Source organism: Sus scrofa, chromosome 7 (genome assembly GCF_054392235.1).
Source record: "Sus scrofa isolate SSC_HxYL_T2T_F1_AM1 chromosome 7, Sscrofa_HxYL_maternal_Yorkshire_Landrace_v2.0, whole genome shotgun sequence".
Classification (NCBI taxonomy): domain Eukaryota; kingdom Metazoa; phylum Chordata; class Mammalia; order Artiodactyla; family Suidae; genus Sus; species Sus scrofa.
This window is the reverse complement of record NC_139389.1, coordinates 115,332,454-115,349,595: the sequence shown is the minus strand read 5'-3', so window position 1 is coordinate 115,349,595 and position 17,142 is coordinate 115,332,454. Positions and strand designations below refer to the sequence as shown.

Below are 17,142 nucleotides of genomic sequence, written 5' to 3'. Positions count from 1 at the left end.
TCAGAGCTATAGCCACTGGCCTACACCACACCCATAGCAATGCAGGATTCAAGCCATGTTTGCGACCTACACTACAGCTCACAGCAGCGCTGGATCCTTAACTCACTGAACAAAGCCAGGAATCAAACCTGCATCCTCATGGATACTAGTCAGATTCGTTTCCACTGAGCCGCAATGGGATTTCCTAACTTTTTAATTTTTTTTTTTTAATCGCCGTATCTGCTGCATAAGGAAGTTCCTGGGACAGATACTGAATCCTAGCTTCAGGTTTGGCAACACTGGATCCTTTAACCCACTGCTCTAGGATGGCAGTTGAACCCATGCCTCTGCAGTGACCCGAGCTGCTACGTTCAGATTCTTAACCCACTGTGCCACAGTGGGAACTCCCAAAGTCCATTGATTTTAAAATCTCCTCCAAAAAAACACCATCACAGAAACTAGAATAGTGTTTGATCAAACATCTGGATGCCCAGCCAAGTATGTTTACAGAATTAACTGTCACAGATCCCTTATATGAAAGAAAGCCATTTTTCCCCCATACATTTGCACTTGAAATGAAAAATGAAACTTTTTTCTAGTAATACTCATTATCTTTGGAGAAAAAGGGAATTTTCAGTGGTAGCTAAAGATGACAGTGATTTTTCTTCAATTTTATATACTTTCACATTACTTAGATTGTCTTTTCTTCAAAAAACACTGTCCTAATGGTCTTAAAATTTTTTTTAATAAATAAAAATTAATCGGCATCTTGCTCTGTTTTGAATGTCACAAAAGAAATTGAGTTTAAGCTTATTAAACATACTTAAAATTGGGTTCTGAAGTAAGAAAGTTGGTTGAAGAATAGGATAGCATTTTTGCCTCGTCACATGCATGGGTACAGGTGGTGGTGACAAGAAATAAACTTTAATTCAGTATTCAGACTAAGCAGAAGATTGATGGTTAAAGAAACATAGGCCATGGTCTGCAGGAGGTTCTGACTTTAATGGAAAGATTTCTTTTGTTATTGTTGTTTCTTTTGTTCGGTTGTACAAGAAATTATTTGTGGAAAGAAGCTTCTTTAGGAGACCATCTTTGTGGAAGAGCGCCCCACAGAACTTTTGAAACTGAAAGAACTACTTTACAGCCATTATTTAGCAAAACGCACTGTTCTTATATAGCCGTTTTCCTGAGCAGATTTCACTCTATATGGTTCCTTATAGTGCCTGACACCTAAAAGTGTCATGAAGCTTGTCACTTTCTTCTGGGCACATGGGCCAGTGTTTGCTTTATTTCTTCTTTAAAATGATAAGTTATTTCTCACGGAGAGAACTAAGCTTCTGTGAACTCTGATCTTAATGTTTTGTTCATTCTCCACGTTACATTTCTCCTCTGAACTATATCTTAATACTTAAAGCAGTGCCTTCCTTGTACTCTGCATGTCTGTCTGTCCTTCCTACATTAACATATGTAATTCTCAGCTGTAGTTAGCAATTCTCAATCTTGGGTGAAAGCAGTCTTCTTGTAGTAAAATTACGTAAAATTGGTATTTTTCCCTAGGAGGTTACTATATCATATTTCTCAGCCAACTGTAAATACTTCTTTATTTGGCCTGTACCTTTTGCTTTATCTCAAGTGTTGCTTGCTTTAAATCATCTTGTACTTGTGTTTTGTTTGTAGTACTTTAGGGATTTTTGGTATTGATTGGTTGGTTGAGTTTTTATCTTCATGTTTACTAAAATTGCCAAATGCTTTATGACAGTTTGTCTTGAGGTTGATATCTTTTTAACATTAAATAATTGCTTCAACTATTTTTGACTGCAAATATATTTGACTAAAATACTACTTACTGCTGAATGTTTAGAAGTACAGGATTGCTTCAAACAAGCAGCATGATTAAATATTTTTTTCTGGGAGTTCCCATTGTGGCGCAGTGGTTAACGAATCCGACTAGGAACCATGAGGTCGCGGGTTCGGTCCCTGTGCTTGCTCAGTGGGTTAACGATCCGGCGTTGCCGAGAGCTGTGGTGTAGGTTGCAGACGCGGCTCAGATCTCGCATTGCTGTGGCTCTGGCGTAGGCCGGAGACTACAGCTCCTATTGGACCCCTAGCCTGGGAACCTCCATATGCCGCGGGAGCGGCCCAAGAAATAGCAAAAAGACAAAAAGACAAAAAAAAAAAAAATTTAAAAAAATAGTTTTCTGATTAACAGGACACACATCTAAACTTACAGGTACAATATCAGTCTTTAGTAGCAGTGTAAAAGCTCATAAAATGACAGAGTTCCTATCGTGGCTCAGTGGTTAACAAATCCAACTAGGAACTATGAGGTTTCAGGTTCGACCCCTGGTCTAGCTCAGTGGGTTAAGGATCTGGCGTTGCTCTGGCTCTGGTGTAGGCCGGCAGCTACAGCTCTGATTCGACCCCTAGCCTGGGAACCTCCATATGCCGAGGGAACGGCCCAAGAAATGGTAAAAAGACAAAAAAAAAGCTCATAAAATGAGAAATTGCAAAGCTAAATCCCTTGCCTTTATGGATCAAGGTGACGTTTTTATTTTTGTTGTTGTTGTTTTGATTTTACAATTAAAAATGGGGAAAAGATGTGAGTATTTGTATTCCAGGACATTTAATTCAGTACCTATAGCAACAATCTAGCCACATTTACATTGTCTTCTCTTGTCAACTAAAGAAAAACACACAACCTAATTGTTGCAAATTATGTTTTATTTGGGGACCTTACTAAGACTATACCTTGGGGGACAGCCTCACAGACAGCTCTGAGGAACTGGTCCAAAGAGGTAATGGAGGAGCCAAGATACATAGGAGTTTTTGCTGGGGGTGGGGGACCCAAAATATGGATATAGGCCAACATCAAAAGATTACTGCTAATCAAAAAGAACAGACACCTTAAGTTAATGATTTGTTTCTCTATGTTTGAGAAGATATAGGAGTTTGGGTTTGTTGAAATTACTCCTTAGATAGGCATCTTAACTATCTAGGGCCAGTATCCTCAATTCCCCTCAGGGTACACTGTTGGAGGGGTGGAGGGTGGGGACCACCTTGATGACTGGATGGCCGGCAACATTCTGCTTACTGAATGGCAGATGGCCTTCTTTGTCCACACTCTTGAATTCTTTCCATCAACATTCAAACATGCTATAATATCTCAAGTTATAAAAACCAAAATCTGGCCCCAGAAATCTCTTCAGCAACCACCTCACTCCTCTACTCCCCTTTATAGCATCATTCTTTGAAGAGTTGTCTCTGCTCACTGATTGCACCCCTCTCTTCCCATTCTCTAATCTGAGGCTCTTGAGGTCCCCCTCCAGAACACTGAATCCACTCTCCTCCCTGCATGTTCTAATTGCTGAATACCTAATCGGTTCTTGGTCCTTATCTTACCGATTCCTCATATAGTTTTCCCTTTTCCTGAAGCTGCTTTCTTCACTTGACTGTAGTTACTTAATCTACTTGATGTTGAAACATACAGTTGCCCCTGAGACTCAGCCTTTATCCTCTGCTCCGTCTACACTACTCTAGTGATCTTTGATTCCTTCTGTGTGGATGCCCAGGTTTCTGTGTTATGGCTGCACTGTAGTGATTTAACCAGCCTACTTTTCATAAACCTTTGAGTTCTTTTCGATTTTATGCTTATAAAATTATGATAATGCACATACTCTCTTGGACATATTTCTTTGTATCCTTGTTGGCAGTATTTCTGTAAGTAACACACACACGTGAAAAACTGAGATCTAAAGGTGTTCAGTTCTAACAGATATTACTAAATGTCCCTCTTCACACTCCTGCCAATAGTATGAAATTTACTCTTTGGCCAATACTGTGGAAGTTCGCATTTACCCATATTCTGGCCAGCACTGAATGATCACAGATTTGGGTAGGGTTTGGGGGTTATTTTAAAAACCTTTCTAGCCTTCCTAAATGATATTGATTGACTTTGCAAGAGCAAATTTCTACTAGTTTAAATATAAAGCAGTCTGTTAGTTATTATAAGTTCTCATATACCCTAAGTTAAATATTTTACTCCCGAGGTCTAAGTAAATTGTGATATTATATCGTTATTGTTGAGTGAAAATATGATTCCCCTTATCTAGAAAATGTGAACTTTTACATGAAGGTGCAAAATTGACTTAGTGACACATTTTTTTCTCCTTCGTTTTAAGTGTCATATTTGATCACTGGCCATCAATTAACTTGAATTGCATAATCAGTCAGCCTCATTATGCCAGAGCAGTGATTACCATTGTTTTTAAAACTGGTACTGTTTCCATGGCAGTTTTTAAAATAATAGTTTTAAATTCTTATAGAATTTCTCCGTGGAAAGAAAATTAACCGAAATTAATCGTATTGTTAAGAATTATCAACTTGAGATAAGTGTCTTGAAATTAGCAAGTCCCAGTCAGTCACTTTGGAAAACTTTAAAACAAGTTTAAAAGGTAATAGCCATTTCCCTCTGGTTCTGTTTGGAGAAGATAACTGAAAGATACAAAATTTCTTTCTACTATCTTACTATTAAAAACACATTATTTTGGCCAAAATATTTCAGTTTAACTACATTGGTGAAACAGGCGTACCCTGGGGGTTCTTCCTGCTTAAGTTGTTACTGAATCAGCAGTGGGTTAAAACCTTTTGTTGCCAAAAACCTTGGGTTCCCTCAGTTTCTTTCCTGCTCTATGGTTCTATCACATGAAAGAGAATTCTTTTGTATTTTTGAACCACCTAGAAAATGTAAGTTCTGGCAAACTAGAATTCTTATGACAACCTGTTTGCTTTTTTTCACTTCATAAATTTCTGTTATAGGAAAAAAAATGTTCTTTGAACTATTGTATGTTATTTAATTTGAAATTTGAGTTTACAAACTTTAGTTGTACAAATACTGTCTTCCCAAGACAAATTTCAATCTGGTGGAGGTACATAGGAGTGCCTTTTGCAGATTCTATAGTCAAAAATGATCCCTCTGAGGTTGTTGCTAAAGGATGCTTTCCTTATGTGTTACATTAAAGATCATTTCTTAAAACATGGACAGATTGAGGGAGAAGTTATTTGCCTCTGGTCACTGATTACCAGGATGATGAATGGCATTTATCTGGTGGCAAACCATTTGAAATTCACTTATAACTTACTGAATTTTTAGTCTTGGGGTACATTCTTCTTTACACTGGAAAGAAGGAGTCTACATTTTCTAGCCTTTCAGAGCAGATATACCAGTAATAATAATAGCACTTGCCATCTCTGTCTCTCTCTCTTTTTTTTGTGTGTGTCTTTTTGTCTTTTTGCCTTTTCTAGGGTCGCACCCATGGCATGTGGAGGTTCCCAAGCTGGGGTCCAATTGGAGCTGTAGCTGCTGACTTTCGCCAGAGCCACAGCAACGTGGGATCCGAGCCGTATCTGTGGCCTACACCATAGCTCACAGCAACACCGGATCCTTAACCCACTGAGCAAGGTTAGGGATCGAACCCACAACCTCATGGTTCCTAGTTGGATTCGTTAGCCACTGAGCCACAACGGGAACTCTGCAGTTGCCATCTCTTAAACTCTTATCACCTTAGGTGGCAGGCACCATGATGAGTCCCTTACATGGGTTATTTCAGCTCATCTTTTTGAATAACTGCAGCAGGGACTGTTATCCCTATTTGTAGATAAGAGAATTATCTCCAGATAACTGTATGGATAAGGAGAGAGATTAAATAACTTAACTCAAACTGCACAGCTAATAATCAGTAGGGTTTGAATTAGGTGTCCTGACTCCAGAACCTATATACTCTTATTTATTGAGCTTTGCTGCCTAATTAAATTTTCTGTGTAAAGGCCACCAATGGACATTGACATGATTGTACTCATACTTACCGAGTATGTTTGGAGTCTAGGCTCAGGCCTGGCCATTTATTATTCTCATCTCACTCAGCATTCTTACGCATACTCTTGCCTTCAAATATATGTATAAATTGGAGAACTTTCTCTTTGGCTACAACTGAAAAGATATCTTCTTTACTTGCTTTGTTTTGTTTAGCCACCCTATAGCAGGAGCAAAGCTTAACTTGTCTCTCTCCTGATCCATTTCATCCCTACCCAGTAACCTACTCCCTTTAGTCTTCTCTATCTTAGTAAGGACAACCACCTACTCACTTCCTGAAGCCTAATACCTGGGAGCCTTCCTTGATTCCTCTCTCATCTGCACATCTAGTCAGTAAGTAGTACCATATCTACTTCCTTAGCATCACTTGAGTATATCCAGTTCTTTCATTCCATTGTCCTCTTCAGGCTACCATTATGTCTCTATTAGACCACTGTCACAGCCTTTAAACTGGTCACCTTGCATCTAGCCTTGCATTTCATCATCCACTCTCTAAATAAAGTATAAGTATGAGAATGTCACTCCTACTTAAAACTCTGAAGTGAGTTTCCATTGTTCTTAGGATAATCCAAATTCATTAATAAGATTTGTCAGGACCTTCCTGGTCTGGCTTCTTCGTGCTTCTTTAGCTTCTCTTGTCCACTTTGACACTCATGCTACATGTTCTGAGATACTGAATGCTTTTTATTTTCTCTAATGTGCCATGCTGTTTTCTTTGATTCCTTTTTTTTTTAAGCTGGATTATGGATGATTTTAATTGAATCCATTTTGCTTCTCTGTGTTTTCCACATTTGCCACAAAGAATATCTATTGATGCTGTAATGAGAAATACTAAATATACGTGGTTTTTCATGGAAACTTTTCCCATTTCCTTTGATTCTTAGCACACACTTTTCCCTTTGTCAGCAATGCTTCTCCCCACCCCACCCCAAAGCATTTCATCTGCCACCTCCTACACATCCATGAGGTTCAACGTGAACTTTGGTTCCTGATGAGGAGGCTTTCCTTTCCATAACATCAATCATGCTTTTGTTTAATGTCTTTCTTCCTTGTGAAGCAATAAGTTCTATATGGCAGAGACCTCTGCTCTGCCTCATTTCCAGCACCTGGTGTAATTCTCAGCACCTAGGAGATACTTGGAAAGAACAGAACAAATTAGAGATATAGTCTCTACACTTAACAAGCTCAAAGTCTAGTGGGAGTTAGGGGATAGCAAAGAAAGAAGCTCAGTGCATAGGGTCTGTACTCTAATAAAATTCTGTGGGATCACAGAGGACTATGTGAGTGATTAATTTTGCCTGGGGAGCATTTTCCTTGTATAAACTTTATTTATTTATTTATTTATTTTATTTTGTCTTTTCTAGGGCCACACCCGCGGCATATGGAGGTTCCCAGGCTAGGGGTCGAATCGGAGCTGTAGCCACTGGCCTACAACACAGCCACAGCAACACCAGATCTGAGCCGCATCTGCGACCTACACCACAGCTCATGGCAACGCCGGATCCTTAACCCACTGAGTGAGGACAGGGATCGAACGTGAAACCTCATGGTTCCTAGTTGGATTCTTTAACCACTGAACCATGACGGGAACTCCGTAAACTTTATATTATTGAAGAAATTGACTTAAACTTTCAGATGGAAAAAAAAAAATAGTTGTGCTGAGCAGTGGAATTGATTCAGTTGCATTTGCCTTACATTTTGCCCACTCATTGGGTAGGAGTTTTATAGTAGACTTAACATTCTGAGGTTAGTATCTCAATACCTTAAGAAATTCTAACCTAGGTATAGAGCTGGGTAGTCAGCTAGCCATGCTCACTAAATTGACTCACCTGCAGATTGTCCCTGAATAAAATCGGTGCTGGCTTTTTTATGTTCCCGGTTGCAAATCACGTATCTGTATTTGGATTTTCATAGTTGAAACTGTTAGTATTAAATCTGTGAATACCAGAGGTGCTGTTCATGTTTAGATTTTTTTTCCCTTGTCTTTCCAGCTTTGACCGCCATTGAAGGCACAGCACATGGGGAGCCCTGCCACTTCCCTTTTCTGTTCCTGGATAAGGAATACGATGAATGTACATCAGATGGGAGGGAAGATGGCAGGCTGTGGTGTGCTACAACCTATGACTACAAGGCAGATGAAAAGTGGGGCTTTTGTGAAAGTAAGTATTCCTCAGTTCAGGAGGCATGTCTGCATTGTTTTATGTCTCAGGTGGAAGTTTAAAGGCCTTTTGGTAGCCTCCTATTTTCCACCTTGGGCAGAAAAGGTCAGCATTGGTGACATGGTTATCGCCTTAAAGCGTGCACGTAAGTGCAGGAAGCATTCGGTGTACTTCCTTCCTTCCAGGGAGTCACTCGGAGAGCTTATCACCCTCATGCCTTACTCAGGGATGGTTTTCCATTGGTGTGCATGGATAGTTTTCAGAACCCTCAGGTAGGCTGCTAAATTAATGTAAAATCATGTTTTGGCAATAAAGGAAACAGAACATTAAGATGAAGGTTAATAGTAGTTAAAAGAAAAATAAGATAATACTTTTTTTGAATACTTTGAGTGAAATGCACTGTGCTAAGGTAGCATTTGACAAATATAGTATATTTTACTGTCCTAAGTGTTTGTATCAGTACAAAGGGGCCAGCCTCTAAAGGTAAGCTGTGTTTTCAGGAAAAACTTTGTATTAGAGAAAACTATAACAGAAAACCTTGAATCTACCTCATTTGATAACAAATAACATTGTCAGAATAATGGCTCTGGTAGAATAGTTAGGCTTTCCTAGAATATAGCATCTAATATAGTCTATCTTTGGATGTAGGCCAGCATAATTAAGTATTCCAATTTAATACATCTGATTTTGTTTTTATATTGCAAGAAGAACTCACTTCTGTTTCTACAAATATTATTCCTAATGAAATACTCACATGTCTCTGGGTGAATTCTAGATTTCTGTTAAAAAGCTGTATTATAGTGGGAGAATAATTTCTGAGAGCTCTGTAACAATTCTGTGACTTTTGGGGTTGTATCAATGCATAGGGAAAAATTAGAGAACTTTGAACATTAAATCAGGATATATATTTAATAAAAATCATTTTTTACAAGTTTTTTTTGTCATGTAATTAATAAAATACTTTCTTCTTATAAAGATATATAGTAGTTTTTTAGGTGAAGCTGAAGTGTCCTTTGACCACAACAGTATTTTTCTGACTGTTATTATTATCCTTCTGATTTTAACTAACCTTAGCATATATAATCATAAGCTCCTACTGAAATTTAAGTTGAAGTATATAAATAAGTATGGATTACTAGCAGAAAAATACCCTCGGAAAAAAGATTGCTAATTGCTTTCTCTGAGAGAAGTGATTTCAACTGTTTTTTGTTTTTTTTTTTTAAGTTTTATCTGTTGTCAGATAAAGGCAACACTTAAGCCTTTATAGCCACCTGTCTTTATTTTATTTTTTTAATTTATTTGTTTTTAGCTACACCCTTGGCATGGGGAAGTTCCCAGGCCAGGGATTGAACTCAAGCCACAGCATTGACAATACCATATCCTTAACCTCTAGGCCACCAGGGAACTCTCAATCATGAGTCTTTAAAATACAGGAAAACTAAACAAAACAAAAAGCCATGTGTCTTTAGAGTCAGGTTTAGAATTGGTAAAAGATCATTAATTGTGTTTTGGAGTCCCCATGTGGCACAGTAGGTTAAGGATCCAGCATTGTCACTGCAGTGGCTCAGGTCCAGTCCCTGGCCCAGGAACTAATACATGCCATGGGTGTAGCCAAAAAAAAATCATTAATTGTGTTTGTATGAACCCTCAAAAGAAGAAATAACTTATGTTTGAAAAATAATGTATGCAGGATTATCCATGTAACTAAAACTGACATTTTGTTTTTAGCTGAAGAAGAGGCTGCCAAAAGACGGCAAATGCAAGAAGCGGAAATGATGTACCAGACTGGCATGAAAATTCTGAATGGAAGTAATAAGAAAAGCCAAAAAAGAGAGTAGGTAGCACGGCTAACTCCATTCTTTCTCTAAGATAGGTTATTACTGAGATAAATAGCTAAGCACCTTTTAACTTGAATGTACTGCCAGAGACAAAGGATTTCTTCTTTTTTTTTGGGTTTTTAAGCCTGCACCCACAGCATATGGAGGTTTCCAGGCTAGGGCTCTAATCAGAGCTGTAGCCGCTGGCCTATGCCACGGCCACAACAACGCCAGATCCGGGCCACATCTGCAACCTACACCACAGCTCATGGCAGCACCAGATCTTTAACCCATTGAGCAAAGCCAGGGATCGAACCCACAACCTCATGGTTCCTAGTCAGATTCATTTCCCCTGCGCCATGACAGGAACTCCAACAAAGGACTTCTTGAAGTTGCATTATAAGAAAACTTAATATGCTATATGGACATTAGGAGCATTAATTTTATCAGATTTTAGCTTGTTGGGATAAAAAGGTTATAAATACAAATCACAAGAATGAACAGTGAGCAATTGGCAGTATTTGATTAAGTCGTAGTAGTTTCTCAGAGCCAGGAGTACATCTACTATTTAAATTCAAAGTGACATAAAACAGAAGAAATTGTTGCTTTCTGTATTTTGTTTTTGCTTCGTAGTTTTCTTGCAAAGTCTAGAATTTAAGAGTGAAAGTACATAAAACAAATGATTGTCCTCTAACATTTTATGTCCCTTTAATTTCAGCTCTGCAAAGATTTTAAAAGACATTTGCAGTGGTTATTGTTGGATTATTTATTGACACCATATTATTACAGTTCTCACATTACAAATCTAGTAAACTTTTTTAATAGCATTTTTTAGGATTACTATTAGTGTAATTAGAATTCCAAGATACTGGAATGGCAGAACTGTGGTACCCTAATGTAAAAACAAAAGTATCCAGAATGTTTTCTATGTATCCATAAGTAACAGAAGTAACACTCCTTTACTAAAAATAAAATATGAGAGGGATTCTATAGAATAAGGAAATCATGCTGCATTTTAGTAGATCTGGAAAAAAATCTTAATGGCAATTCCAAAATATTGCTAATTTGTTTCTTCATTACTTATGTTTAAAGAGCATATCGGTATCTTCAAAAGGCAGCAGGCATGAACCATACCAAGGCTCTGGAGAGAGTGTCATATGCCCTTTTGTTTGGTGATTACCTGTCACAGAATATCCAGGCAGCTAAAGGGATGTTTGAGAAACTGACTGAGGAAGGCTCTCCCAAGGGACAAACTGTAAGTGTACTTTGGATAGAGGATCTCACCCCGCACAACACTGGTTTATTTTAACAGCACGGTACTCTCCTTGCCCTGACTTCTTTTAACGAGTGAGACTGGAAGGTAAAATATCTGTGAATATTAATTTTGTGGCTCACCATTTTACCAGTCTTCTTGCACAATTTTTCCCTCGTTTGTGAACATTTATAGTCACTTGAGGTGTTTTTGCAGTTGTACCTTGCCAAAATTATATTTGTAGTTTTCCAAATTGAATCTGTAGCGAATGAAACATGAAGGTAATTGTTTTTCATCTAAAATTACTCACCATAGCATTTTTTTCGAAAGGTCAGATGCTCCAGCTCTTGTTAATCTTGTTTGTTTGGTTTTTTTTAATGTTTTATTACAGAGACAGTGCATGTACATTATAGGAAACTAGAAATACAAACTAAGAACACTGAGGAAGTTATCATCACATATGTACTCCCCAGACATAAACACTGGTAATACGTTAGTGTATGCATACCCTTCTAGGACCTTTCTCTTCGTGTACATTCTTTATTAAAGTAAAATGTCATTCTTTTTCTCTTTCATAACTTGCTCTTTTCAATCAATAGCCTTTTCTATTCCATTCTAGCAAGTTTTTCCATCATGTAATACCCATACCATATTCATACGGTGTTGAACCGAAATATTTTCTTTATACCTGTTTTGCACAAACGAGTTTCTGGTCCAGGACTACACTTATATTTGGTTGTTATTTCTAGCATAGACCCCACCTTTCTTTTTCCATGTTAGAGATAGGGCCGGTTTTTCTGAAAAATATTCTACCTCAGTTTTGTCTGTTTGCTTCTTTATTGTATCCTTCAGTTTGTTTCTTCATCATCAGTGTTTTCTAAAACTGGATTTTGCAGCTAAAAGCTGATGAACTCAAATAGAATATTTTTAGCCAGACTGGGTTATAGCAGGCAGTTATATGATTGCATCATGCCAGTTGATAAATATTATCATATTGCATCATGCCAGTTGATACATAATATCTGCTCTACTTCCCATTAGTAAAGGTAAGATTGACACCTGGACTTGGGGGGGGGGGTCACCAAATTTATTTTAAAATGCCCTCAATAATAAAGATTTGCTTAAAGATGAAACAAAATTTCTCATCGAGGAGTCTGTTGTTTTCAGACTCTGTAAACAATAACAGGCATTGTGACCATTGTTTTCTAAGGACTGATCCCTAACCAGCCTGCAACTCTTATGTAGTCTTGGTTTTGGTCTATAAACGAGTTATATCTTAATTGCTCCCCTTTTTTTTTCAAAGCTGTTTTCTCCTTCTCTACATAAATAAGTTTTTGTAAAAGTCACACATATATTCTTTATCTTTGGATGTCTTCTGCTCTGAGGAATGCTTACTTTTAAGGCATCTTTTCCCTCTAATAATAGAACCTTACAATGCCACAGTGCTTTACACTCTGCAAAGCACTCTCTCCACTGAAATTAATTCTAGCTGATGAAACAAAGGGCCAAAATCACAGTCACTTAATGCAGCAAGGAGTTATTTCTTGTTCCTGCCAAGTTATTTTCCATGCAGCTCTCCTACCTGCATCACGCTCTTTAGATGGTGCTGTGAGCTCAGGGACTGCCTCTATCATGTAGCTGTTTCAGCCATCATGAGAGGAGAAGAGGGGACTGGGGGATTCTCTGGGATGTTTTTAAGGGCCAAGCCTGAAAATGGCTTGCATCCCTTCTGGTCATATCTCAGGCAATGACCCTATCTAACCACAGGGAGGCTGAGAAATGTAGAATAGCTCATGGATTTTGATGAGAATAGCACCTGTCTTTACAACTTTAACTCGTGCTTTCATGTCATCAAGGATGATCCTTAGAGGGCAAAGGGTAGAACCTTACCAATGTATTGTTTGGTTGGTTGGGTTTTTTTTTTAAGAAAAGTCTGTATGCTCTAGCATTATAAAGTGACCTTTCTCCCTTGACAACCTCAACTTAGCCCCTTCTGCCTCTTTTTATTCTTGAGACAGTGTATTTTGGTAATCTTTTTCCCATTTTCATTGTGTATCTCACTTCACATAGATAAGATGTTGATGTATTTATTAAAGAAACCATTTTATTTTCATAATAGCTATTCACAAGAATCAAATAAAAGTCATATTTGTGTTCCGATTTGGCTTTCCAGTTAATGTTTTATTGTCTTTACTCTTCAAGCTAAACTTTTTACTTGTTCAAAGTTATACTTTATTGTATAATTTGTAAAAATTTGAATGCATTTCTGGGCCTTTTTAATTCTACAGTTGTGCATACTTGCAACCACTCAAATCTTCTAGCATTTAAAGATTCTTCCATCTTTTCATGGTTCATAAAACTATCTGTCTTGGATAAACTTACACCAAAGGAAGAATTTTGACTTTCATCATTTTGTTTTAGGCTCTTGGCTTTCTCTATGCTTCTGGACTTGGTGTTAATTCAAGTCAGGCAAAGGTAATACTATTAAAACTTTATGCATTCTACAATTTGAATTGAATAAATATGTGCCTATGTCCAATTAAGAATCTTTTGTTCTTTCATAGGCCCTTGTATATTATACTTTTGGAGCTCTTGGGGGCAACCTAATAGCACACATGGTTTTGGTAAGTAAGACTTAAATGGAAGGCTGATAATACTGAGCGGCAGAAGAATTTTTGATTTACAAGTGGCCACAACTTTTCTAGCTTTCATGATTGAAATTTACTTATATTCATTAAGACCAAATATTCAATAGAATATCCTTCAAATTTGTGTTAATGGATATAGCAATTGAATCTACATGTGGATGGAAATTGAGAGAGTCCATAATTTTTCATTAAAGTGATTAGATTACCTGATTGCCCTTAAAATAGAGATCTGATAAACTGCTCTTTTTTTTTTTTTTTTGTCTTTTCTGGGACCGCACCCACGGCATATGGAGGTTCCCAGGCTAGGGGTCTCACCAGAGCTGTAGCCACGGGCCTACACCAGAGCCACAGCAATGCGGGATCCGACCATGTCTGCAATCTACACCACAGCTCCCGGCAATGCTGGATCCTTAACCCACTGAGCAAAGCCAGGGATCAAAACCCTCAACCTCATGGTTCCTAGTCAGGTTCGTTAACCACTGTGCCACGACAGGAGCTCCAGTGGCTCCTTTTCAATTTTCTGTAAGTTGGAATTGTTTATCAGAATCCTTTTTTTGATTGGGTTATGACAGATTTTACATTTAAATTGATGAGAGACTAACTGTACAAAGAACCAGTATCTTATAAAGTTCATTACAGAGTATCTCTTATGTGTTATCTAATAGCATTGATCACTTAAATGGCTTGGTGGTAAAATAGAATCCTTCCACCAAGTTCTTTCCTGCTGAGGTGTTTATCTTCTACTGTGTAAACCAACTTTGGGTGAATCATGTGACCTCTGACCCATATTACTATATTCCAAATGAATAAATAAGTTCTTGCAGAAAAGTAAAGAATAGATTGAGCCAAAATGAGATAGAAAGCAGGCAACCAGTTCAAAATCTGGAAAGAGTCCATAGGCCTGGTCATTGTTGGCATATAAGATTTAACAAACAAGGTAAATCTAGTTTTCTGGCCAACTGGGTAGACCCAGGGTAATTTTCTCTATGTGTATTTCAAAATATTTATTGAATACTTACATTGGGATTCCAAAGATCAATAAGGTATGATTGCAGCCTACAACAAGCTTTTAATCTAGAAAGGTAGACAAGCGTTAAGGAGATTGTTAGAGTACAGCATGAGAATGTCACAGCATCACAGAAAAGGCACCTGACCACACTGGCATTGGATGGAGAGGGATTTAGGGAGATCCTTGTGAGGAAAGAAGCAATTAAAATGGTTGGAGAATAGAATGTCAGGTAGTTCGTCAACAGGACGTGTAGACGGGAACCGCGTAAGCAGCCCTATGTCATGCCAAGGAGCTTGGACTTTGTTCTGTTGCAGAGGTAAACCACTGAAGGGTTTCAGCAAGTGAAAAAGGGTGTTGTTCTAACTTTCGGAAACATTCCTCACTAATTTTGAAGTTTTTTCACTTGTTTGACCTCCAAGAACGTTTATTCCTCAAATAGTAATTGAAAAGTTCCTTTTAGGTGAATTTTCAAGACATATGAAATATTTTGACAGAAATCTTTTAAAAAATACTTACAAGTCTTCTTAAATAGTGGCTAAGGTATAAGAAAAATGAGTCTTATACATGTTATAGAGTCATTACCTCAGTATTGGTTGAGTCGGTAAAGTTATTTGAGTCTGTGCTAAATGATTTCAGAAAGCTGTGCTTTCTGTTCTCTGCTTTTTATAATTAGCTATATTCCCCCTTATTCTGAAGTCATTTATTGCTGGCATTACTGTGCCTGTTTCTAGTTGTCTCTTGTCCTCCTTATTTTGCTAATTTGTTGCTTAAGAGCTTCTTTGGAAGATTAACCTATTTTTGTTAAAATTGTATCTAAAGTAAGATTAGAATCTATTTTAAGCAAGAACCTAAATAATTTTCTCTTATAAGTAAACACACACGGCATACATAAAGTTGATAGCATCTATTTTGATTGCTCTCTGAACTTTATTAATTTCCTAGTTCTTACCTGTAGTCGAGTTGTTGAAGTTGCTGAATAAATTACCCCAGAACGTTAAAACTCAGGGTACACGAGGTGGTCGTGTACTTGGATCAAGGATAGCAAAATTACATTCTGTGTATGGTTGGTTTTATTTGTTCCCATAAGAACACCACTGACCTGTGTGAAACTGCCCTCTTCTCACTTGAAGTTGTGTTACAGGGTTACCGATACTGGGCTGGCATCGGAGTCCTCCAGAGCTGTGAATCCGCACTGACTCATTATCGTCTTGTTGCCAATCATGGTATTTATTTTCTTGCCTTTCACCTTACCCAAAGAAAAAAACCTAAAAAAAAAAAAACCCAAAACCGAAAAACAATTAATTTTATGTCTTTTTTTTTTTTGTCTTTTTAAGGCCACACCTGCTGCATATGGAGGTTCCCAGGCTAGGGGTCTTATCGGAGCTACAGCTGCTGGCCTATGCCAGAGCCACAGCAACACCAGATCCGAGCTGTGTCTGTGACCTACACCACAGTTCATGGCAATGCCGGATCCTTAACCCACTGAGCGAGGCCAGTGATCAAACCCGCAACCTCATGGTTCCTAATTGGATTCGTTTCTGCTGCGCCACCATGGGAACTCCAAAAACAATTAATTTTAAATAGATCTGTTTTTATTGTACTACTTGAAATACTGTGACTGGCTCTCTCAAGTGGAATCATCTTTACACTAGTTGATTTAAGAAGTACATTTTGGGAGTTCCCGTTGTGGCTCAGCAGTAACGAACACGCCCTGTATCCACAAGGGCACAGGCAGGGTCAATCCCTGGCCTTGCTCAGTGAGTTAAAGATCCAGCGTTGCCGTGAGCTATGTGTAGGTCACAGACATGGCTCAGATCTGGCATGGCTGTGGCTGTGGCGCAGGCTGGCAGCTATAGCTCAGACTCACCCCCTAGCCTGGGAACCTCCACGTGCCACGGGTGTGGCCCTAAATAGACAAAAAGAAAAAAATTTGCTTTGGGTTCCACTTCTTAATATTATGTGGGGGAAAAAACAGTGGATTATGATTTTGTACTATATAGCCCAGTATAGAAATAATGTCCTTTAACGTAGTGTCTGTCAGCAGTGTTTGGCAGCTGGAATTGAACTTCTCTCTGTGGGACCATCCCTCTGACTTTCTTCCCCATTATTACTTTGTCCCTGTTTTCAGTTGCTAGTGATATCTCACTGACAGGAGGCTCAGTAGTACAGAGAATACGGCTGCCTGACGAAGTAGAAAATCCAGGAATGAACAGTGGAATGCTCGAAGAAGATTTAATTCAGTATTACCAGTTCTTAGCTGAAAAAGGTGATGTACAAGCACAGGTATGTGTTTAAACATCTCGTGGATGTTTACTTACTTACTGCCTTGTATAGTACAGTCTATAGGGGCAAGCACTTAACATCTATAAGTAACGTTTTTCACAGAGCCCTTATTAGCTATGGATTAGT

At 38.2% G+C, this 17,142-nt stretch overlaps 1 protein-coding gene across 1 annotated transcript in view; it reads left to right on the top strand.

The window, feature by feature from the left end:
- Nucleotides 1-17,142, top strand: part of SEL1L (SEL1L adaptor subunit of ERAD E3 ubiquitin ligase) — a 64,440-nt gene that overhangs the window by 19,040 nt on the left and 28,258 nt on the right. Inside the window, exons 4-10 of the mRNA XM_021099584.2 lie at nucleotides 7,840-8,007; nucleotides 9,736-9,841; nucleotides 10,917-11,079; nucleotides 13,498-13,551; nucleotides 13,641-13,700; nucleotides 15,875-15,956; nucleotides 16,862-17,016. Of these exons, the coding sequence (XP_020955243.1) occupies nucleotides 7,840-8,007; nucleotides 9,736-9,841; nucleotides 10,917-11,079; nucleotides 13,498-13,551; nucleotides 13,641-13,700; nucleotides 15,875-15,956; nucleotides 16,862-17,016 (788 nt within the window). The remainder of the gene's footprint in view (nucleotides 1-7,839; nucleotides 8,008-9,735; nucleotides 9,842-10,916; nucleotides 11,080-13,497; nucleotides 13,552-13,640; nucleotides 13,701-15,874; nucleotides 15,957-16,861; nucleotides 17,017-17,142) is intronic.